General features: G+C 49.8%; 1 protein-coding gene across 2 annotated transcripts in view; it reads left to right on the forward strand.

Annotated features, from left to right (window-relative positions):
- Positions 1 to 7,606: 7,606 nt before the first annotated feature.
- The window catches only part of MLPH (melanophilin), a 28,528-nt gene continuing 12,159 nt past the window's right edge, over positions 7,607 to 23,975 (forward strand). The window contains exons 1-9 of one of the 2 annotated variants that reach the window (XM_071434276.1): positions 7,607 to 8,288; positions 12,193 to 12,414; positions 13,535 to 13,671; positions 15,132 to 15,170; positions 15,719 to 15,813; positions 16,498 to 16,626; positions 18,170 to 18,359; positions 20,039 to 20,190; positions 23,764 to 23,847. In XM_071434276.1, the coding sequence (XP_071290377.1) occupies positions 7,690 to 8,288; positions 12,193 to 12,414; positions 13,535 to 13,671; positions 15,132 to 15,170; positions 15,719 to 15,813; positions 16,498 to 16,626; positions 18,170 to 18,359; positions 20,039 to 20,190; positions 23,764 to 23,847 (1,647 nt within the window). In that variant the 5' untranslated portion in view covers positions 7,607 to 7,689. The remainder of the gene's footprint in view (positions 8,289 to 12,192; positions 12,415 to 13,534; positions 13,672 to 15,131; positions 15,171 to 15,718; positions 15,814 to 16,497; positions 16,627 to 18,169; positions 18,360 to 20,038; positions 20,191 to 23,763; positions 23,848 to 23,975) is intronic. The other variant, XM_071434277.1, reaches the window with a different exon arrangement.

The following is a 23,975-nucleotide window of genomic DNA, read 5'->3' on the forward strand; positions in this document are numbered from 1 at the left end:
CACCCTTTCCAACCACTCGTGGCAAAAGGAGTGGAAAAATAGCCTTCAGCTCTCCATATAAAACCTGGAGCCAGGGGCCTTGCCAGCCTTACAAAGTATCCTCTGTCAAATGGCTCATTCATTCATTCTGCAGCAGGGACACGTGAAAATCACATCATTTCCACAAGGTGGAACAGCAGCACCGTGCTTGTCCCTAAAAAATCCCAGTGTGGCAGCAGGTCACCTGTCACCTACAAGCAAGCTGGACCTGGGATGATCTTTATGGGACTGAGCATCTGTGGGAATAAAGCTCAGGCAGAATGAGCCTGATGGAGATTTCTGGCTGCCTGAGGAACAAAAATAACATGGCCAGGAGTGCTGTCCCCTTCCCTCTGGGCTGGCACATCCCCATGCTGAGGGAGGAGGTGTGTGGAGAGGATGAGTTCACAGTGGGTGATGATGGCCTGTCCCAATCCCTTGCTCCCAAACTGTGACCAGCCACTCTGCACTGTCACCCCCAAGGGTGTCCCTTTCATCTGAACCTGCTCTGCAAAGCTCAGGCACCAGATTTTCTGGGGCATGGACCCTGCTCCACTTCCACAGGGAGTGTTTTATCCTCTTGAGAGCAAGGCCAGCTGCAGCCTGCCTAGTCCAACCCCTTCCAAACATATGGAACCTCCACCATCCTGTCCCTTTGGCAAACTGCTGCTGCCCAGCCATGTGCCAGGACAAGGCTCTGCATCCAAAATAACTGATGCTCCAGCTCAAAGCCCAGCTTTACCCCACCATGGTATGTCAGGTGAAAACTCACCAGCTGCTCTTCCTCTGTAGGGATGGGTCCCAAAGCTTGGCTTGTCTTGCTTTAATCCATGTGTGAGGTTTTTCCTGTTTTATCTAACACTCAGGGGTCTCCGGTCCTCCAAGCAGCAAGGAGAGGGATGGCAAGTTGCCAGCAAGAAGCATCCACAAACACCAGCATTTCTTTCACAGTTAATCTGCATTAGGTTCCCTCTCTGCCTTCAGAGCAACCTAATTCCTTGGAAATTTGGGGTTTTGCCATCTGACATGGCAGCTCTGATTCATCAATCCATCAGGCTTGTTGTTCTTTAATTAGCAGGACCTGCATCCAGCCTGGCCACTGGTGAGGTTATCACTAACCAGAAAATATTTGTGCAATTTATTGGGTGAATGTGATCCTTTTTTGATTCTTATTGAAGCTTTATCCATCTTAATGTATCCTGCAAAGGTCCAGCCCAGGCTGCAGCACTGAGGCTCTAGGCAATCCCTCAGCTTTTCCATATTGCCATTCCCTCCCAATTTGAGTGCACACACCAGAAGGTGAGCTCTGGCAGGGCACTTAAATTACCTGAATAGGAATAGGATACTGGGCTATAATAGCAGTGGTTTTCCCTATGGCATCATCCTGGCAGCTGGATAAATCCCTCATGGAAGGCAACAAGCTCAGGGACCATCACTGTGTCCAGCGTCTCCCAAGGCCTGCTGATTTCTTGTGATGTTTTGAGGGGGTTGGGATGCATTATGTGGCTTTAAACTGATTTGTGTGGCTATAGAGATATGAGGTTCTGTATTGGGGAATGCCTTGAAGGCAGTGGTTTCCCCCAGCTGTGCTTTGGTGGAGCCCAGGAGCAGATACATGGCAAAAGGGGACCAAATCTTCTTTAGGATTTATCAACAGGAGCTATTTTTACCCAAACGACCTGAAACTCCTCATAGAAAAGCCAGTTTGGTATTCAGCTAGGATGAGAAATACCAGAGAGAGAGAGAGAGAGAGAGAAAGAGAGGAGGAGATTTGGGTTTTTTCCCCTGTTAGAGGCCAGCCCTGGCCAGGCTCCACCAGTCATGGGATAGCAGCTGTGATTTTCCTTCTCTATCAGCAGAAGGAACAGGGAGGAGAAAACTTTGATTTTAAGCCTTGCAAGGAGGGGCTGTGTGGGGCTATAAGTGCTCTGAGGTCTGTGGGGGCTGTGAGGACTAGAGAGACTTGAAAGGTTTGGGGTCTTTGAGGACCTTGAGATCTCTCAGGGCTGCGAGGACTCTGGGGGCTATGGGATCCATGGTGGCTGGGAATGTTAAAATGTGACTTTGAGGTGTGTTGGGGCTTTTGAGGGCTAAGACGGCCATGGGGACAGCAAGGTCATTTATAGGTAGGAGGAGGAGTGATTGACAGGTAGGATTAGGTGATTGACAGGCTATCAGATTGATTGACAGGTGGCACTAAGAGTGATTGAGAAGGGGGCGAGCCCCTCAGGGTGATGACAGGCAGTGAGGGTGACAAGGGGCAGGGCAGCTGCAGGATTCAAACTGAGGGGAAAGATGACAAAAAACGAGTGGGAAAGGTCAGGGGGAAAGGGAGACAATAAAGGATGAGTGGGAATGATGAGCAAAAAAGAGTGGGAAAGGTCAGGGGAAAAGGGAGGGGAAAAAAGGCCGAGGAATATGATGGGGAAGGGGCTGGAAAAGCAATAAAATGAGGGGGAAAGGGCTGGACACCTGAGGTGGAAAAGGGTGGGAAAGAGCAGTGAAAAAGAGTGGGAAAGGTCAGGAGAAAAAGAGACAAAAAAAAAAGGTGAGGAATATGATGGGGAAGGGGCAGGAAAAGAGATAAAATGAGGGGGAAAGGGCTGGACACCTGAGGTCAAAAAGGGTGGGAAAGATGAGTGAAAAAGAGTGGGAAAGGTCAGGAGAAAAGAGACCAAAAAAAGGGTGAGGAATATGATGGGGAAGGGGCAGGAAAAGATAGATAAAATGAGGGGGTAAGGGCTGGAAATGTGAGGTGAAAAGGGGCAGGAAAGATGAGCAAAAAAGTAGGAAAGGGAGACAAAAAATGATGAGGAATATGATGGGGAAGGGGCAGGTAGATAAAATGAGGGGGAAAGGGCTGGAAACGGGAGGTGAAAAAGGGCGGGAAAAGGGGGAAATAATGGCGGAAACGGTGAGGGGAGAGGAAAAGAAAAAAAGGGTGGGAAAATGAGAGAAAAAAGGGCGACAAAGATGAGGAGAAAAGGGAAAGAAAAACAGCCGGCAGCCCCAGCAGGGTGAGGACGAAGGCTCCCAAAGCCGAGCTGCCGTGCAGAACCTCCCAGGGAAGCTTGGTGTCGCTCCAGGCCTTGGGAATGCAGCAAACCGGGGCGGCCGGAAGGGAAAGGAGCCTGGATGGAAGGAGCCGTGCCGGACCCTCCGCGCTCCCTGTGCTCACCTGCGTTCCCAGGAGGGCGCAGAAGGAGCTGGGACACGAAAGGCTGGAGCTGGGACACGCAGGGCTGGAGCTGGGACACGCAGGGCTGGAGCTGGGGCACCCGCCCGGCTGCCACCCACCGCCCCTCCCCTCATGCGGTCCGCGCCATCGCCGCGCCTTCGGGCTTCGCTTTGGAGAGGGATTTTACTTATTTATTTGTTTTCCCGGCGGAAAATAAATAAATAAAGGAGACAACTAAGATCCGCGAGGGGGAAAACAAAAACAAAGAAAGAAAAAGTCACGCTGGAGACACTCGCCGGTCCGGAGCGCGGCTGGAAGGGGAAGGGATCGGCGGTGTCACACCCCAGAGCACGCCCAGCCCCGGGTGAGGGATCTTAAACAGATTTAAAGTCAGTTCTTCCCCCCAGACACCTCTCCAATGGGAGTCTATGGGGTTTTTATAGAATATATTGCGTTGGAAGGGATTTCAAAGCTCATTTCCTTCCACTCCTTTGCTATAAGCAGGGACACCTTTCACTGTCCCAGGTTGCTCCAAGCCCTGTCCAACCTGACCTGGGACACTTCCAGGGATGGGGCAGCCACAGCCTCTCTGAGGAACCTGTGCCAGGGCTTCCCCACCCTTATTGTAAAAATCTTTTCCTAGTATTTATATTTATATTCACCTCTATCGTTCAGTTTAAAACCATCCCTTCTTGTGCTGAGGGGTGGGGCAGCCCCAGGTGCGGCTGGTGAGGGTGATGAGTGTGACAGCATTTGGGTGCCCAAGGAAGATTTTTTTTTTCCTTTCTCCTTTTTATTTCATCTTCCCCATCCCTCACCAGTGCATCTCAGTGCCCCCATTTCTCCCCAGTGCATCCCGGTGATCCCAGAACAAAGGTAGTGAGTTCAGGGGAAAAGGGGTTTAAATTGAGGGGAAAACCTCCTTTTCCATTATAATTTGTGTTTAAACTGGGGGAAGACCCCTTCACCTGTGATTCAAAGGTTATCAGTTGAAGGAAAACCTGCCTTTTCTGTGTTTTTAGGGGTATCAATTAATTGACCAGGAATCCCTATTTTCCAGTTTAAGTGGAAGGGAAAGATCTTTTTTATGTCATGTGATGGGTTTGAATTGAGGGCAACACCCCACTCCCCATTTTCATCATCATAGGATTTAAGTTGAGAGGGAATTCCTGTTGTCCCTCATGTTTTTATGGTTAAAATTGAGAGATATTACCCCATTTTCCCGTCATTTGGGTGTGTGTCCTAATGAGTTGTGAGGGCTGTGGCAGCTCTAAGGGTCTGTGTAGGCTATAGGATCTGTAAGGGTTATCTGTTATATGAGGGATGTGTCAGCTATGGGGTTTTTTAAGGGTTATGGGCTGTGTTAGGGATGTGAGGGCTGGCAGGGCTTTGAGGTCTGTTTGGGGTCTGTGGGCTCTGAGGTCTGTGTAGGGTATGGGGGCTTTGGGGGGCTGTAAGTGCTGTGAGGCTCATGGGGTTTTTGAGGATCTGTGAGGGCTGTGGGGGCTGAGAGGGCTCCTTAAAGGTCACATTGGTTGGGAAAAATGTCCTTATATCTTCAACCCCATAAATGATACTCCACAAACTTTGTTTTCATTTTCTCAGTTGATAGTTTCCTAATTGCTACAGATGTCAGAGCATCCTTATCCGTGATAATTAAAGCTGAATGGTTATTTTCTCTAAGTGAGGCTGTTGGGGTCATTCCAAATGAGCTGTGGTCATGCCATAGCATAATTTAGTTGCTGTATTAATAGATGAAACCCATGGCAATCCCTCGTGAGTCACACACAGAAATAGCAGTGGCATTGTACACTCCTTCCCTGTCCTGCTTGTTCTTCTCCAGTATGATGGTGGTGATAAGGTGTCTTTGTAAAGCTGCCAAGAAACTGAAGGGAGTAGTAAGGCCATCCCAGTGAGATCTCATGACTTGGAGATGATTGCAGGAGGATGGGGGGAGAGGAGAGGCACCCAGGAAACTCCTGGGGTCAGCAGCAACGTGCTTGTTGGAGCTCCTGTTTTTGTTATGCTCCTGTGAGTGAGGATCCTGTGACCTCTCTGCCTGTGGCTTTGAAATGGGCTGGAGCTGCTGGTGGATGCTCCTGGTTCGACTCCATCTGGCTTTTGGAAACTCCTCTAGCTTGGTGTTTGGGATGGCCCTGTGTTGAGGGGAGCCAAAACCCCCAGCAGTGTTGACGGAGTGAGGAGCAAAGCTGGAGCTGACTCCACTGTAAATCACCATTTCAGCACCTTGTGTAGGCACACCTTCCCTCTGCAGTACTTAAGGCAGCTGTTTAGAAAACTGGGTACTGGAGAAATTAGTGGGGTTTTGCCCCTTGGTTTGGCCAAACCCCTTCAGCAGGAAGAAAATGAGGATGTGGGAGTGTTGGGTGGCTTCACTGAGGTGGTGTTTGCTGTCTTTGGGAGCAACTGGATGTTATCTTCACTCATCTGTTTTGTTGAACTCTGATTATGGATTTGCTTCCAGTTATCAGTTAAAACATTATCAGTTAAAACAGTGAAGTGAATGGCTGGAGGAGAGCCAGGCCACATGTCCCATATATCAGTTCACAGTTGTCTTACAAATAATTACCAAGAACTGCAAAGATAACACCTCATATGACTGTTATTTTTAAAAGAGTGGCCCTGCAGCTAGAAGATCTCTTAAAGACACCCCAGAAATCCATTCTTTTCCTCATGTGGCAATAATGAAAATCAGAAATGTGCCTGGGATCCATCTGTGCCTGGTTTCCCAGGAAAGGCGTAGCTTATTTTGCCACCAGATCCCCAATTCAACTGGAATCAAGGTCCATTTGAGCCTCCAGCTAACAGGAAACACATCACTTTTCCTTTACATCCCTGCTCCTGATCTCCACCCCACACATGTGGTCACTGCAGGGGCTGGTGGACTTAGGCAGACATATAACATCATCTGACCCTACATCTTGGAATCACAAAGGGAAAAGACCTTTAAGACTCCAACCGTTAACCTAACACTGCTAGCTCCACCACTAAACCACGTCCCCAAGTGCCACATCCACATATTTTTTGAAGACTTCCATGTGACGGTGTCTGCCTGAGTGGTTCTGGGTGTGTAGGGGTTTTTTTGTTGTTGTTGTTTTTGTTTTTCTTTTGCATGATTTTGTGAGATTTGGGAACCTTTATTCACAGTTGTATGATGGGAGAGGGAGCTGTGGGCAGGCAGGTTTAATTGTCCCCCTTAAGGCAGAGGATTGCTGGGAGGTGGTGATTGCTGGGTTTGAACTGCTATAAAATCCAACAAATTGCTTTGAAAGAGGGGGAAAAAAAAGAAAACAATTCTATCTTTGCTGTTATACACACCAGTGAGCTGAGGGAGAGTTTTTCTAACAAGACTCTGTTCCCAGGCAATAAATACTTTGAATTTATTCCTGCACCCGGGACATTTCCCTTGAGGTGGTTTTCTGGCTAAGCCAGCCCTTTTTAGAGGGTATTGGCGCTGCTGAGCTCTTGCATTTTTTTCCCCCATTTTCACTGCATAGGAGGCCACATCTTCCTGATTTAACGCCACCTCTTTATCCTTTTGGAGGAGAACGTATTGGGATCTGGGGCGGTCGGAGCTGCTGGAGCGGGCGGGAGGCCCTGGAACAGGGTCTCGTTGTGATGTTAATTAGTAGCTATTGACCGCTCCCTGTTCGGGTGCAGTGGGGCGCAAGGGCTCTCCAGCTTACATAAGGACCTGCCCGACTGATGTCTGGCTCCTGCCAATAAACTGATTGCTTTTGTCGGGACCTCTGCTGGACCAGGGGCTGGAAATCAATTTCTGGCTCCCAGAGGAGATCATGCATTCCCGATATCCAGGCTCAAACGCTGCATCTGTAGTCATCACCTTTCCTGCACAAAATCCATCCTAATTTGGGTTCAAAATGCTTTTCTGGCTCTGTTCATGGAGCTTAATCTAATCTCTGTTTCAAGTGAGTTAACAGGGTGGATAATTCCCTGTACCCCTGCGTGGGCAGCAGGGATTTTAGTCCCACCAGGCAGAAGTTTTCCTCTTTGGTCTTGCTGTCTTGCTCCCTGTTTACATTCCTGTCAGAGTGGAAAAAAAAATAGAGTACTATAAATGTTTACTCTGATGAAGGTGAGAAATGGATTTACTTTAATATCCCTAGACACAGAGGGAGTGTTTTACTGAGCAAGAGAGCAGCCTTAGCAGTCGGATATATATATTACAATTTATATCTCTTTGGTTGCGTGATGTATTTAGCACTTTTCTCCAAATCCTGTCGAACCGTCTTTTCTTGCTCACGGCAAACGAGGGAAGCGCTGCGTCCTAATTAAGCTGTTTGCCACAAGCAAAGCTCAGCTGCCCGAATTGCTGCGAGAGCAGCTCAGGACGCCAGTCTCTGAAGCCAGATGCGCTGAAGTTTCCTTCACAAACTGCTGCTGGGGGCAAAATGAGATGAGACACGGGAGATGGGAGCAGAGCATCCCGGTGGGGCGGGAGGCACCCGGCGATGGAGCCGGTCCTCCCGGGCGTGCAGGCACGGCTCCTCCCGGGGATGCCGCGCTCCCTCCCAAAGCCCGTGGCCTGCCTTCCCCGGGGAGGCTCCCTTTCATTCGCACAGCCTGCATCGGGCAGGCAGAGAGTAAACATCTCCCGCAGCCCCAGCCAGGCGGGCGAGGTGTGCAGCTCCGGGCAGGACCCCGGGGGAAGGCAGGGCGGCCCTGCCGGAGTCCCCGCAGCGATAGGCGCCGTGCCAGCCCTGCTCGGCGGCCAGGCTCGCCCGGCAGAGCGGCTGCGGTGCTGGCAGGAGCCGGCTGGCCTGCCCGCAGCTCTGCCCCTGCCCGCTTATATGGGCAGCCGCGGAGGTGGGGCCGAGCTCTCCTTGCCCCTCCGTCAGCAGCAGCAGCAGCAGCAGCAGCATCCCGGCATCGTGCGGGACAGCGAGCGCTCGGGGGGAGCGAGTAACGGGATCGGCTTCGTCGAGGGTCGCCGCGGAGCGATGGGCAGGAAGCTGGACCTCTCCAAGCTCACCGATGAAGAAGCCAAGCATGTTTGGGAAGTCGTTCAACGGGACTTTGATCTGCGGAAAAAAGAGGAGGAGCGGCTGGAGTGAGTATCTGCTCTCCGGTCCCTGAGTTGGGGGCAAACCAGCCAGGACCTCGTGGGCTGTAGGGATGAAACAACCTGCTGAGGTGTGGGCGAGGAGGGGCGGCGGGAGAGCGGGCTGTGGAGGTCGAGCACGGTTAATAGATTGCGTTATCAGCGGCAAGGTGACGCACTCGGGCAGCCAAGGTGCGAACTGGCGCCGTGCCACGGCCAGCGATGCGTATCGGTGACACCGCCGCGCTTTATGGGGACAAATACCAGGAAATGCCTCTGTGAGGCTTGAGGCTGGTGGGGCTCTCCAGGGGAGGCTTCACCCGGGAGCAGAGGATGGGATTCGGCTCCCTTGGTTTTGCTTCATGTGATGGGTCTCGTGTGTTTAGGGCAGGAGTTGTTCAGTGGGTCCTGGGAGTCCTCAGATCTCTGAAGAATCCTGGAAAAATAACTGAGAGGAGTAGTAAACCTACTGCTACTAGTAAACCTATTTTAGTAGCCTTAAATATGCAATACTGGGGGCTGTGCTGTCCTGGAAAAGTTTTAGGGGCCCACGGATTGGGAAAAGATTGAAAAGTCACTGGAGCAGCAAATTCTGTGAACTTCAGGGTGTTGGACAAAAGTGCTGTTTAAAAAATATTCTGTCAGATCAGATTAAGTTTTGAGCATGAGAAATCACAGGGGTTCAGGTTTTGTTCATGAGCTACATCACATGCTGAACTTAATAATGCCTTAACATACTTCAAGAAGCTGCAGTGACCCTTTTCGGGGTCTGGCCAAGTTCTCATTACCCCAGAGGGATGGTCCATGCTCTCACACTGGGTTTGGGCTGTGCTGCACTCCCACTGAGCCCTCAGACCCTCCCAGCTCTGAGTTTTGTGTGCCAGGGCTGGTGCTGGTACCAATGCCTGGAGAGCAGGAGCTGATTAGTTCCTCTATCAGATCCAAAAGGAGGGGTGAGGAGTGATAGCCATCCTCGGCTTGGGATATCTACATCCCCCAAAACCTTCCAATCGTGGGATTTACACCAATGGCTACACAAAACTCTCAGTCGTGTGTTTTTCATCCCCCTGATTACTTTTTTTTTTTTTTTTTGCCTAAGAAAAAACAGTCTGCGTGGGAGGCAGAGATAATTCAATATCATCATCTACTGCCTTCCTCTGCTGGTGGCTCTGAAGAGCAGGAGGGAGATCAGACAGGGGTATTTAAAAAAATTATCACCCTGCAAAGGGTGAATGTCTCCCTTGTGATGCATCTGAGCTCAGCCTGGAGGGAGGAGGTGGAGACCCACATTGCTGTGCCCTGCAGCAAAGAATTGGGCGAGGTGAATTCCTTCTTTACTCGACCTTGGCGCCAGACTGGCTTATCTGGGTCCCCTCTGCTGCCCAGAAAGCTTCCAAATTGAGTTCCATGCTCTGGGAGATGCAGGATGGGGGAAGGTCTTGGGATGCTCCTTCCCAGCTGCTGTCTTTCCTCCCAAGGATCATTTCCCCTGGTTTCTTAGTTTTATTTTCTTCTTTAATCGTGCCCTGAAGAGGGCTGGCATTAAGCATTCTGAACTACAGAAATTTCTGTACTTTCTGAATAATTTCTGCAACAGATCAGACCAGCAGCCTGGGAAAGTATGCCACATTCCTGAGTGCTGGACATGGAGCTACACAAGAATTTTCTGCCTGCAACAAGCTGGGACATGATGTGACATTGTGGGAGACCCTGCAGCCATTCACTCTGTGCTCTGACCAGCCCCATTTACTTTTCTATTCATTTACTTTTCTATTCATCGGGCTTGTCTCAACCTGCCAGCCTTGAAGAAATGTCCTGTCCACCCCCTCCCCAGCTTGGTCTTTTTCTTCCCTTTTTGCTGCTTCTCTGTATTTTGGTTTTGGCAGAAGTTATTCACCAACAAGGGACAAAGGCTTCAGCTGGCCACAAGCTGCACAGGAATGGGAGGGCAATGCTTTGCCCAAAAAATTAAATTATGCCCATTTTGAGAGGTGTTTCCCTAATTCTTTCCTGAAACATCCATGCCCACAACCCCATTTTTGGGGAATGTCTCCCTGTGTCTCTCCTGGAGCCCTGTAGGTCCACCCCTGCTGCAGCTGGCATCCCAAGAGCACAGATTTATTCATCCTGCCGTGAGCAGAGCAGGGAAGGGGCTGGCTGCTGCTCCTGCCAGCAAGAGGAGACGAGAGGCATGCGGTTCCTGCGGGTTTTAAACTGGTTTGGCTGAGACTCTTCCTTCCTTTGGCAGGTCTGGTGGGTGAGGGAGGAGAGCTGAAGGGATCCAACCGGTCTCTGGGAACCAGAAAAAGCAGTTCCAGTAAAAAAGATTGGATCCTGCTGGCTACAGCCTTAGCACGGGAGTGGAAAAGGAGTACAGAGTCCAACCCAAGGGTTTTCTATTCGAGAGTTTCTTTTCAGAAGTCACTTAAATTTACTGCTGGGACACTTGCACCAGTTTGTCCAAATCACTGCTGGGATGGTGAAGGGCAGATTATACAAGCCAGGTTCCCAGTTTTCTGTCTTTATGCTGGTTTTTTTTACATCTCCCAGATGCAAATGCAAGTTGGTGTCACTCTTGTGTTACCACAAGCAGAGGAGTGACACCAAAAAATGTGTTTTACGGTATGCTGGCTGGCAGCTGGCCAGAAAATTCTTCCTCAGGAAAAAAAAAAATCAAAAGCTGAGCCCTAATGTGCAAACTGATTAGGTTAAGCAGAGATTAGCTTGCTTGATATGCCTGCCCTTCCCACTGCCAGTCACACCACTGCTCCCAGGGCCAGCCAGGTTCCTGCTGTGGTCACCCCAGCTCCTGTTGTGGTCACCCTGGCGTCAGTCAGGCACTGGGAGCATCACCAGTGCCTCGTGGTCCACACTGTGATCCTGGAGCAGCCTCCAGACCTGATTGCTTGGGGGTTTTAACCCAAGCTGACTTCTGCTCTGGAAAACACAGCTTCCTAATCCTGTCTAGAGAGAAAACAACTTTCTAGGACCTTCCCTCCAAGTCAAACATTTTCCTTTCAGCCGTGGCCCCAAAGTCAAACATGCCTGAGGTGGTGCGTGGCACGGGCAGCAAACAGAGAGCTTTTGGGCAGTGCAGGGTGCCCCACCAGCCTGGCAGGCATCTCAGCTGTCCCCAGCTGCTGCTGGGGCCTCAGCCTCATGCAGACACTGCTTCCCATGGGGACCTGCTCCAACAGCCAGGTCTGGAGAGTGAAGGAAGCTTGCGGGGATGCACTGCCAGGTGAAGGTGCTCTTGGAAAGGGCTTCCCTTTCACGGGTTTGTCACAAGCCTCTCCTCCTGCTGCATCCTCTGAACAGCCAGAACCTTGTTGCACATAACTTTATAAAGTTCTCTGCTGAAGTTTAATCCTTTTTAATCCCAGATTTCTTCTTTCTTCCCCCCCCCCCCCCCCCCCCCTTTTTTTTTAAACTAAGAATTCCAGAAAGATTTTAATACCCTGCAGGACTCCAGGCTTGAAGATGGTGTCATGTTGGGATAGAGCCACAGGGGTTGAGAAGAGCTGCTCTCCCCGAGGTTCCTGGCATTAATGATCAACACCCTGTGAAACAAACAGGACAGGTTTTGGCACAATCCCTTTTTTTTTTTTTTTAAATGATCCTGTCCAACTCAGAATATTCCGTGATCCTAATATTAAATTAAATCTAATATTAAACTCCAGGTACCCATCCTGATTCTGGAGCCCACTTTGTTGTTAGCTTATTTAACTCGTGATATGTCATTTATTAGATTTGCCCTACAGCTGTTTCCACAAGCTGCAGACTTGCAACGTTCCCTGGAAAATCGTTCCTGAAATGATTGAGGCGTGATGGGCTTTGCCATGTGAGGGTTTGCAGTGACACAGTAACAAACTCAAGTTCCTGCTTTTTTGTCGGGGGGGTGTGTTTCCTACAGGGAACTGAAATGCAAGATCGACCAGGAGAGCAGCAAGAGGGAGTTCCTGACCAGTCAGTCCCACCTCAACGAGACTCACTGTGTGCACTGCCTGCAGCCCTTCAAGTTCCTGCTGAACAGCAAACGGCAGTGCCTGGACTGCCGCTTCTACACCTGCAAGAACTGCAGCCGCTACCACAAGAAGGAGCAGGGCTGGGTCTGCGATCCCTGCCGCCTCTCCAGGTGCTGCTCCTCGGGGAATCACAGGGTGCTTTGGGCTGGAAGGCACCTTAAAGCCCATCTCACTCCTTAAAGCCCATCTCACTCCTTAAAGCCCATCTCATTCCTTAAAGCCCATCCCTTCCGCCTCCCCACCCTTCCACTAGAGCCCCATCCAAGCTGGCCTGGAACACTTCCAAGGATGGGGCAGCCACAGCTTCTCTGGGCACCCTGTGCCAAGGCTTCCCCACCCTCACAGGGAAGAATTCTTTCCCTAAATCCAATCTAACTCTGCCCTCTTGCAGTGGGAAGCCATTCCCCCTTGTCCTGTCACTCCAAGCCCTTGTCTCAAGTCCCTCTCCAGCTCTCCTAGGGCCCCTTTAGACACACTCTAAGGTCTCCCCAGAGCTTTCTCTTCTTCAGGTGAGCACCCCCAGCTCTCCCAGCCTGGCTCCAGAGTAGAGGGACTCCAGTCCTCAGAGCACCTTTGTGGCCTCTTGTGGTCTGGTTCCAGCAGCTCCACATCCTTTTTTGGGGGGCTCCAGAGCTGGAGGCAGCTCTGCAGGTGGGGTCTTACCTGACTGGGGCAGAGGGGCAGAATTCCCCCCTCCCCTGCTGCCCACACTGGCGATCAGCCCAGCACTGGCTGCCAGTGCACATTTCTGGCTCTTGTCAACATTCTCACCCTCCAGCACCCCCAGGTCCTCCTCCCCAGAGCTGTTGCCAATCCATTCTCCACCCGGCCTGTATATTCACTTGGGATTGCTCCAATCCAAGGGCAGGACCTTGCACTTGGCCTTGTTGAGCCACATGAGTTTCTCTCAGCCCCACCTCTCAAGGCTGTCACCGTCCCTCTGGCTGTCATTCCTGCCCTCCAGCATGTGACAGTGTCAGGAACTGAGGGAACACTCAATCTCAGTGCCCATGTCACCAGCATATATGTTCAAGAATTCCAGTCCCCATATCAGCCATGGGAACACCACTCCTCACTGCTCCGCTCTGAGGGACAAGGTGATGAGGCTCAACAAGACTTGCCCAAACTCAGCAAGCATCCTTTTAGATGAAAGCATGCTGTGTTTTTGTTAAGACACAGCTTTTTTGGGTGAGGGCCTGCTCACTTGGTGTGCCTCCTCTCTTTGGGCAGGATTGTGAAGATCGGCTCCCTGGAGTGGTACTACGAACACGTGCGCTCCCGCTTCAAGAGGTTTGGAAGTGCCAAAGTGCTGCAGTCCCTCTATGGCAGGCTGCAGCCAGGCCAGGGGCTCAATTCTGCCTTTCTGGGTGAGGAATGGCCTCTGCTGCTCCTGGGGAATCTGTGCTGCACCACTTCGGGGTGGTGCAGCAGTGGTGGTGCTGCTCTGAGTGTTGTGGGGGACCAAGACTGCTCAAAATATCCCAGGGAGGAAGCGGAGGTTCAGGGTTGTTCATTCAGACTCAGAACAGGTGTTCTTGATGGCTTTTCTACTCTTAAGTCTTAAGTTTTCACCACAGGCTGGAGAATGTAAGACCATTACAGTTGGAAAACACCTCTGGATCATACAGTCCAACACAGTACTACCATGACCACCATTAAACCACATCCCCAGGTGCCAGATCCATGTGTTTTTGAACACTTCCAAAGAGTGTTTTTGAACACTTCCAAGGATTGTTGTTCCATGACCACCCATTTCAACGAAAAAATTCCCTAATACCTCATGTTTAATTTTCAAAGTCCCATGTCCTGCAGTTTGTAAGTATGTAAATTTGAAGCTCTATTTTTTTCTTTATTTTTGGTCTTTTCATCACAGAGTTTGTGGAATTAACCCTAGTTTAACCTGGAAGATAAAGCTAGCCTTCATTTTTTTTCCCTAAGACCTGATGATTTTTACAACCAACCTGATTATCCCCTGGCACTGACAAAACTGTGCCAAAATTGGCGAGCTACCTGTCACCATCAGAGCTTCATGGACCTTCCATATTTCTGATTTTTGTCCAAGAGTGCATAAATATATGATTATATTAATATATCATTATTACTAACCAGCTCCTAGTTGTTATTCATAGAGCTTCCACTCCTTGGCCTATTTCCTTTGGAAGCCAGTGTGGAGTTTATTCCCATCCTGAGGAGCCACAGAAAAGTTTGCACACATACCATTGACATGACCTGTTTCAACTGCTCCAATCACTCCTTTAGCCAGGCCACTCATGGCAGAAATAGCAGCAAAAAAAAATTAATGGACTGAGAGACAATCCATGCATTGTTTGGACTGAAAATGCATCAGAGCACACAAAAACCCAACCAAGCGTGAGGGTAACAGTGCCTTGGGCTGCTTTAAATTGAGATTCTGATGCCTTTTTCAAAGGGAAATGATTTTGTCGTTTATTACTTCATTAACACCAGTGAATTGGCTTGACCCTCGAGCAAGCAAGGATCTCCTCCTGGGATGTATCTCTGGCCATCTGCAGTTGGCTGTGCCTTCCCCTGCAGCTCCCAGGCATGTTGCATCAGCCTGGGGAAGCTGTGGCGAGCAGCTCTTTGACTTTTAAAAGTCAAGTCCCATCTCCAAGCGCCTGTTTTGTTCTCTTTAAAGAGCTTTTTTAACCATTGTTTCTTGTGAGGGCTAGAGAATGAGAATTCCAGTTAGCCAGTGGAATTCTGGAGTATTCCAATATTCCAGTTGGCCCTGAGGCTTGCTCTCTGCTCCAGGAAGAGGAAGAAAATGTGATTATTCATTTTTCCCAACATTTTTCTCTTTGTTTAGGTCTTCATGACAGAGTTTATAGCCTGCCAGACATTAACAGTAAGTAAAAAAGGGGATTGCAGCAGGGGGCTTGCAATTCAAGCAAGGTTTCCAAAGTCTTTTTGTCTTCACACCCAGCCAGCTGTGGGCACTTCTGGAGAGATTTGGAGTGGTCAGACCAGGGAAAACATTTCTCCACTGCAGTGGAGATGGACTGTAGTGCTCAACCCCTGCATTGTGGTACATCTGGGGTCTCCAAGGGTAGATTTGGATACAAGAGGAGTTTTAGTTACCGGCCAAACTTGAACTTTGCAAGCACTCATCATCTCAAAGCAGTGGGTCACGGATAAATAGAAGAGCTGATGGGAATCAGGAATAGCTCCTGAGCCTTCAAGCACTGGAGTCACCCAGGTGGACCTTGGCTTCCACATCTGTGATGGTGCACATCTGGCAGGGGAAGCAATGAGAGGCCAGCAGAAAAAAAAAATAAATTTGGGAGTTACTTCTAATCTGGGCTTTTCCACCCCATGTAAGAAGCATGGCCTCGCCTGCAGGTACTGGTGTGACCCCCAGGGTGGGGACTCACCTGCTGTCTGTGTCCCCTGCAGGAGAGTGCCAGCTGCTCAGCAGCTGTGACCCTGGGGATGACAGCGACGAGGAAGACAATGTCCTCCGTGGGGCTGAAGCAGAGCGCTACAGCAGGGTGAGTGTTTGGTGCTGGAGCTGCCACTGCCTCACTCCGTGTCCCTGGCCTGCCCTGGGTGATGCTGGTGGTGGCTTTCTGTGCCACTTTCAAAACTGGGCCTTTCCCTCTGTTTTTCTCCTCTAAGATAAGCTCCTCTCCCGCTTGGTGTAAAAACAACCATGTCAGTAACATCAAAAATACAAGTGCCCTGGAAAAAAGACCCACTCCTAACATTATGGAAGCCACCAACTAATATATAAGTCCCAACTCCCACCTGTATAATGAGAACCCACCTGCTTGGGGTTTTTTTACTAATGACCTCTCAAATATTTAGAGATCTACCTGCAACATCCTTCCTCTGAGGATAGGGAGATGCTTCAGTGTTCAAAAGCATCACCTGGGTCTCTCTCTGAGCTGTAACCTGGCTCAGCTTTCCCAGAGTGCCTTCATAAACCAGGAGAGAGATTCTCACTCTGCTTACAGAGGCTGTGGAAATCAGGAACCCACTTTTCCTTGCCTTTAGCACCAGCACATGCTGTACCTGGCTCCCTTCAAGCACGACAGCGTCAGGCCCAAATTCTCTCAGCAAAAAGCAGAGCAAACTCAGGCAAACTAAGGAGAGAAAGGTCCTCCCTCCCCCTTTCCTTAAGGTCAACTGTGTCTGACACTGAATTTGCCTTTCTTGCACTTTGTGTGCTAAAGATGTGCAAGACAAAGCGGCTGCTGTCTGTGCACCCCTTTGATTTCGAACTGGACTCGGATTACTCTGCTCAGTCTCGCCGCCAGTCTGTGCAGCTCTCTCCAGCAGCCAGCAGCCCGGATGCTTTCCAGGTACTGGGAGACTCCTGGGGGGTTCCTTTCCTTTCTTCCTCCTTCTCCTTGCTTGCTACCACTGCTCCTTCAGCCTCAGAGCTCCTTCAGCTGGTGTTGGGAGGCAGTGGGCCAGATCCCCATCGCTGCTTGCAATCTCTTCTTCCAGCTGAAGTCCTTTGCCTCAGGCCAAGTCAGGAGCAGGACATCTGATCCAAGTGAGGATGAGTGCTAAGATGAGACAGCAGGAGGTTCTCTGGCCCTGTCCCTGCAGATTTCCTTGCTCCCAGCAGACAATGGTTTTCCTGTGTTGCCCCAAGGCTATGGAACACACCCTGGTTTCCAGCAGACTCGGTGCTCAAGGGGTTAAATGAAATCAGATTCTTCTCCCATGTTCCCATCCAGTTTGGGGCTGGGTTTGCTGTGTGGTGGCACTGGGGTGCAGCTGGCCAGGAGCTCCACGAGGCACAGAACCTTTGTGAGGTTGAGATGAATCCCACAGAGCCAGTGTGAGTGAGGGCCAGCCACGAGGGATGAACACTGCAGGAATGCTGGATACTTCTAAATAGGAGACTGGATGTGCCTTAGTATCCAGAGCTTCTGGCCAGGAGCAAGGCTGAGAGAGATGCAGACTGTGCCCTGTGATCCCACCTAGGGCCAGGGGCTGACCAACCCCACCTTCCTGCTCTGGGGAGGAACATGGATGGGATGACCCTGGGGGGGGCAAAAGGTCTTCCAGCCTGAGAGGCTTCAGGTCCAGCTTTTTGGGCTGCTCTTGTTTGCCTTTCCTGGTGAAACTGCACTTTTAAAGTATTAAACAGCTCCTTCTTTTTAAAAATGCTCTGATTAAACTATTCTTGGGTAGAAATAGGATGTGCTGAGATCTGTGACAACTTAAATAAATCTGCACAATTCCACACGAAATTATTAGTATTTGGGGGGAATAATTAGATCCCTCTTTTTGTTTGTCTTTTCCCCCTCTTTTTGCAGCAGAAGTCAGTGTGAGGGCTGGCCTATGTCAGATTGGATTTATGGATTACAGATTATTTGAGGTGGTGGCTGTTTGAATAAGTGTTTTAAAAGATCCGAGGGTGTTGCAGCCTGGCTGAAGGAACTCTGTGCTTGTAAAAATTAGCAGTGCCCCCTGGCAGTGATGGGAAGTATTGCTCACAGTTCAGCAGCAGGCAAAGCCTTTAAATGGGATTATTAGGAACTTTTCTATTTTATTTAAATATGACTGGCATTATAAAAGGTCAATCCATGCATATATGGAAGAATGAAGAAAGGAGCTCTTAGGAGAGGTCAGGAGAGACAAGGAGTCATAGAATCTTAGGAATTTGGGTTGGAGGGACTGTAAAGATCATCCCATTCCACCTCCTTCCACTATCCCAGGTTGCTCCAAGCCCTCCCAACCTGGCCCTGGATGCTTCCAGGGATCCAGGGGCAGCCACATTTCCACATTGTTCTTACTCTGGGGGCCCCTGAGCAGGAGGCAGCACCACAGGTGGGGGTGACACAAGTGGAATCACCGTGGCAGCTGCTCAGCAGCATCCTCAACTCTCAGTCCTTCCCAGATTTCCCCACCTCAGCTGAAGATGTCTCCCAGGAGTCCAGGATCAGGGATGCAGACCTGGTGTTCCACCACGTGCTGCAGGAGCCGGGGGCGAGCGCTCCGGAGCAGCACTTCAGCACCGAGGTTCGGCTCACCGTCAACGCGCGCAGGAGGAGGAGCCTGGAGAGAAACCCAAAGCCTGGTGGGTGCCCTTGGCCAGCTTCCTCTTGAATCCTCTTGGGACAAGTGGCTGCAGGTGTTGGAACAAAGTGGAAACATCTTTGGGGTTTTTTTTCCTGAACAACCTCAAAGCCACTAAGAGGGTCAAACACGAGTTATCCGTCTGCAAAAGGGATTTTCCTTAAGAAAGAATCTTGCTGATTATTTATTATTTGTTATTTAGTTGTAAATGGCTGATCTTGCTCCCAGCAAGCCCAAAGGGGTTGTTCCTAAGGTGTCCATCCCTTTCCTACCTACTGGTGATTTCCAGGGTAGAAGCTAGATACAATCCTATGGACACTGCTGTAAACAATGGGATGTGTTTCCTGCTGCAGGCAGAGGAGTTCAACTCCTTAGTAAAGGACCTTGTGGCTGCAGAAAGCTTTGAGTTTTTAGGGGAGTTGGACAAGAACTGCAGGTTGCTAAGTGGCATCCTTGTGGCTGGGCAGGGTGCATGGGTAGGCTAAATGATCTGTGGATTTGTGAGTCTATAAATACCCTCTAAGAGGCAGGATTTGCCTTTTACAACCTCTGTTTCCCTGCAGGGATGGCAGAGCCAAGAGAGTTGGATATTGGCTGTGCATATGCAAATATAGAATATGTCCTTCTGTGTTTTCAGTGGCCTGGCAGTATTTTCAGGACATTTGGGAATGCTGGGTAGACCTTAACACGGCTATTTAAATTCCCATTCCAAGTCCTGCTGGAGCATCACAGAAACAAGATCCCTGGCATGTTAATTCCATTTTCTCTCATTGTTTTTGTCTCATTTTAAATTCTCCTTTACACAGGAGACTTTCCACTCTTCTCCATCTTAGGTTGGTACCATTCTAGCCTGAGCCTAAACATCTTCCAGCACCTGGGCAGTGCACAAAGGGCAGCATCCAAACCTGGGCTCCCACAAAGCTGGGAAGGCAGTAGTGGTTTTTGGTGAGGCTGTTCAGGGCGTGGAGGGTGCTCCTCATGCCTTGTGTGGGACCCTGCTGTGCTTGGTGCTGTGTGGGCACAGCGTGTGGAGCTGAAGCCTGGCCCAAGGCTTAAACTTGCACCTTAAACTTGGTCTGGCTTGCAGAAGCACCTCCTGCCAAAGGGTAGGAAGTCAGATCTGGGGAAATGCCTCATTATTTACTTCTCTTAAGGATGGGGCCAATGCCCAGGGAGGAACTCAGGGGTGTTGATGCTTTGTGAAGGCTGACCTGGAGCAGAGGCTAGGCAGAGTTAAAGAATAAAGTAGGGATTTATTAGAAGGCCTTAATGGATGCACCTTGGGCAGCACAAGAGCCCAGCCAGGGCTGCACCCAAGGTGAACCAAAATGGTCACAAAATGGATGGCTGGTCACAGGGTCTCTCACTTTTATAAGTTCTGGTCCATTTGCATATTGGAGTTAATTGTCCAATTCCAGCTTTAGCCCATGAAGTCCCATCCTTCTTGTTTTTCTCTCTTCAGTCCATGTTGTTTGTGCGCAGGGGCCTGAGATTTGGATCATTTGTCCTTGGTGCCCAGCTAGAGAAGGAATTGTTTTGTCTCCCTACTCTGTGAAGAGAGCTCACCATGCCCTAATATGAAGCTCGGAACTGCACACTAGAGCAGCACAGAATGTGAAAAACATAAAAGCCAAAAACTGAGGCACCCCTGTGAATGCCTTGTCCCTCTCTCTCCCCAAGGCACTCCCTGGAACGAGCCGCCCCGGGCGCGGTACTCGGCCGACATGGACACATCTGACGAGGAGCTGAGGGGAGCCCAGCTCCCAGCCCAGCCCAGCAAGCGCAGGAGCAGAGCCTCCTCCCAGGAGAACATCAGCCACTCCTCCAACCAGGTACCAAACAGCCTCTGCTGACACCCAGCCCGGTGCTGCCATCACAATAACAAACCTGCCCTTGTTGCTGCTCATTTTGCAGCTTGTCCTTATTAATCTGAGTTACTTGTGGGTTCTTGTGCCTCCAGAAAGGCTTGCTTAAATGGAATGTGCCCGTGCTTAATAAGCAGATGGAGGTCTGGAGATGGATGTTTAATAAGCACCAAGATCCTTCTCTTCCTCTGCAGTGTGTTCCTGCCTTGGTAGGAGTGGGTCAGGATGACCTGTCACATACCTCTCCTGAGTGATGGTAATGGGGGGAACAGCCTAAAGAAAGGTGTCAGACAGGATCTAAGCTTGTGTTTTAATTGCCAAGCAAGGACTTGCTGTTCCTGGTGCTCCCTTTGCCAGTGGTGGGCGGTGAGGATGGTAAGGCTGATCTGGTTCCTCAGATCTCATGAGCAGCAAAGTGCAGGGTGGTGTTTGGCTACAGATGCAGGGGCAGAATCACTTTCCAGTCTCACAGCTGGTAATTTGGCATGTCCTGGGACCCTCTTTGGGCAATCAGTGTGAGATCTGTGACCACAACCATCCCTCAGTGTGATGGTGTTCACAGGGGTCTTAGGATGAGGGAAGAGACGAGGATCTGACTCCATGTTTCAGAAGGCTGATTTATTATTTTATGATATATATTACATTAAAACTATACTAAAAGAATAGAAGAAAGGATTTCATCAGAAGGCTGGCTAAGAATAGAAAAAGAAGGAATGATAACAGGTTTGTGGCTTGGACAGAGAGTCCAACCCAGCTGACTGTGACTGGCCATTAATTACAAACAACCACATGAGACCAATCACAGATCCACCTGTTGCATTCCACAGCAGCAGATAATCAATGTTTACATTTTGTTCCTGAGGCCTCTCAGCTTCTCAGGAGGAACAATCCTAAGGAAAGGATTTTTTATAAAAGATGTCTGTGACACCTCAGCACTACACTTCATGTGCCTGGGTAGGCAAAGCTGCTCTTTGCCATTTACTTCTGTGGGCACATGTTTTAATTAGCAAAGGCCTTTCCTTCCTCAGCCAGCAGTAAATGGGAGAACCCTGGACTGGGTGTCCTTAATGAGGCCACGCTGTGTTAGGCATGAAACATGCACCGTGCTTTACAGTGGGCAAATGGGCCCCAATTCCTACCAACGCCTCCCACGACCTCCTCCAGGAGCTGGGAAAGCTCCCACATCCCACATCAGGCTGTGGTTTGTTCCCTCACACCTGGTGGTGAGGAGCCTTGTCACCCTAATGGTTACGAGGCATCTTCTCAGTCCCACTTTACCCCCATTTGCTCTTGTGGCAGCGTTGCTAATTAGCTGAAATAGCTCCCCATCCTCCCTGCCCTTTGTGCTGCTGATCTGTTTACAGCCAGCAACCATCCTCCCAGCCAGCCTGCTCCTCACCCAGCTCTAACTAGACCAGGGGCTCTTCCCTGTTCCTGTGACTCCAGGAGCTGAAGGTTCAAGAGCAAAACTTTAAAAAAAAGAAAAACTCTATTTTAAAAAGCACTTATGAGACACAAAAAGAAGCCCTGAATTGGTAACTGTGTAGGTCTTTGCCTTCAGGTTTTTAAAAGTCAGGTAGCAACAGGACCAAGCCACATGGTATGGCTCCAATTTACCAAGTTTCTCCCCAGAAGCCATCCTGCTGCACCTCAAGGGAGCTCAGTGGTTCTGCATTCCCAAAGCTTTGGTGCTGTCTGGCTCCTCTTTACAAAAAATTTCTGTTAGAGTAACCTGTCCTCCCTCCTCAGCAGCAAGGGGTAGTTTCCCCTACCTGATGTTGTGAGCTGTGCTTTAAGCTTATTTCCCCTTGAATGTTTTAGTGCAGAGCACACTTTGCCAGCCTTTGTCACACTGGGAGAAGTGCAGGGTGACCCAGTCCTGCTGGAGATGTGCCCTAATGGGGTGCATCAAAGCCAGCCTTGACTGGGAAGGAGAATTAAGCTTTTTTCAGCTGGTAGATATCCATCAATATCAACAGCAGCCTGTGCTTCAGGCTCTGATCTCTCCCAACCCTTTCCTTATGGAGATGGGGCAGTGGTGACTCCTGGTTTGTCACCATCATCAGAGGCTTCTCATTGTCACTGGGAGCCATGCAAGACTCAGGCCTCAAACAGGACTGAAAAACCTCTCAGCAATGGGCTGAAGTGCTTCCTGCCAGGGGGTTTAATGCTGCCTGGAGGTGCTTCCACTTGGGGATGGTAATGACAGCTCTGCTCTCCACAGGGCCAGGTTTTTATATTCATCTTCCCTTAAGCAGATGCAATCATCCCTGGCTGTTGTGAGGGTCTAATTAATCAAAGGCTGGCAAGCACAAAAACTGAGTGAGAGGATGGAAATTGTTACAAAAACAAAGCCCGCCCCTCACATCTCTTTGTTGCCACCTCTGCTTACTGCTTTTGCTGCTTGCTCCCCTTTGAATGGGCAAAAGCCACTCAGAACAGCAGTGATGCACTGGTAGTGTCACCAAACAGGCAATATTTATCATCATTTATGTTTTATTTGTCTGGATCAAAGGAAAGAGACTTAGTTTTTTTTTTCAAAGAAAGAAAAACTTCAATTTCTAAAGGGGATTTAAAAAAAAAAAAGTGTTCCTTTAATGTTTACAGTGATCATAGAGATGTTTTGGTTTAAATGGATCTGAAAAATATCTCATTCCAGCCCCCTGCCATGGGCAAAGACACCTTCCACTGTCCCAGGGTGCTCCAAGCCCTGTCCAGCCTGGCCTTGGGCACTTCCAGGGATTCAGAAGCAGCCACAGCTGCTCTGGGCACCCTGTGCCAGGGCCTCACCATCCTCACAGGGAGGAATTCCCTCCTAATATCTAATCCGAATCCACCCTCACCACAAAGGTTTGTCTTGGTTCTTGAGCACAGGAAGTAACTTCTCTTTGATTTCCAGGGTTCTGTCTGTCTTTAATTTCTCTGCCCTTCTCCCCATGCCCCATTTTTAGTCAGAAGAGTGAGGGAGAAGAGAGGGGCGAGCATATGGGTAAACCAGTGCACAGAGAAGTCAGAAAATTTCAAAGTGGTGGGGAAAACTTTCAGGTTTTTCTACTCTGATTTTTTTTTTTTTGGTGTATTCCTCTCCACCATTGTGTGGGCAGGCATGTGATGGGGTGGTTACAGCTTGAAAAACATGTTACTAGGAAGTCAAAATGGATGTTTGCTTCAGTTTGGGGCAGCATGGGGATGATGGCGAGATGGGTGGCTTTATTACAGGCTGGTGCTTTTATTGGTGGTGGGGTTATACATTCACTGCATCACAGCTCCAGATGCTTTGGTGGGAATTGCCTTGTGCTGGGGGCTTGGGATTGCTTGGAGTTTTCCAGATTTGAGATTGCTCTGCACCTCCTGGAGCTCCCTGGCATTTTAAAGACATTACTTAAAAGGTGTTATTTTTTAATGTCCTTTAACTCTGCCCATCGTGGCAGTGTCCTGCTGCTTGCTTTCCTCTGCTGGTTTCCTCACTGTGCTGGCAGTGGTGGCTGGTCTGTTCTCTCCTCCTTTTCCCTCTCCCTGTCTCTCTGCCCTTTCCTGTAGATCCATGAGCTCAACACTCGCATGTCCGCAATCGAGCGCGTGCTGAACCGCTTGGAGGAAAAAATCCTGACGCGCCCTGACGAGGTAACCAGGCAGGAATCCTGCAGGGATGGGCTCTGGGCTCTGCTGCTCCCTTCCCCTACCCACTGCAGAGGCAGCCAGCGCTGCTGGGAGAGACAAAATCATGGAAATATTTAGGTTGGAAGAGAGCT

Source organism: Agelaius tricolor, unplaced genomic scaffold (assembly GCF_023055355.1).
Source record: "Agelaius tricolor isolate 1412-34295 unplaced genomic scaffold, bAgeTri1.0.p SCAF_10, whole genome shotgun sequence".
In the NCBI taxonomy this organism is placed as follows: Eukaryota; Metazoa; Chordata; class Aves; order Passeriformes; family Icteridae; genus Agelaius; species Agelaius tricolor.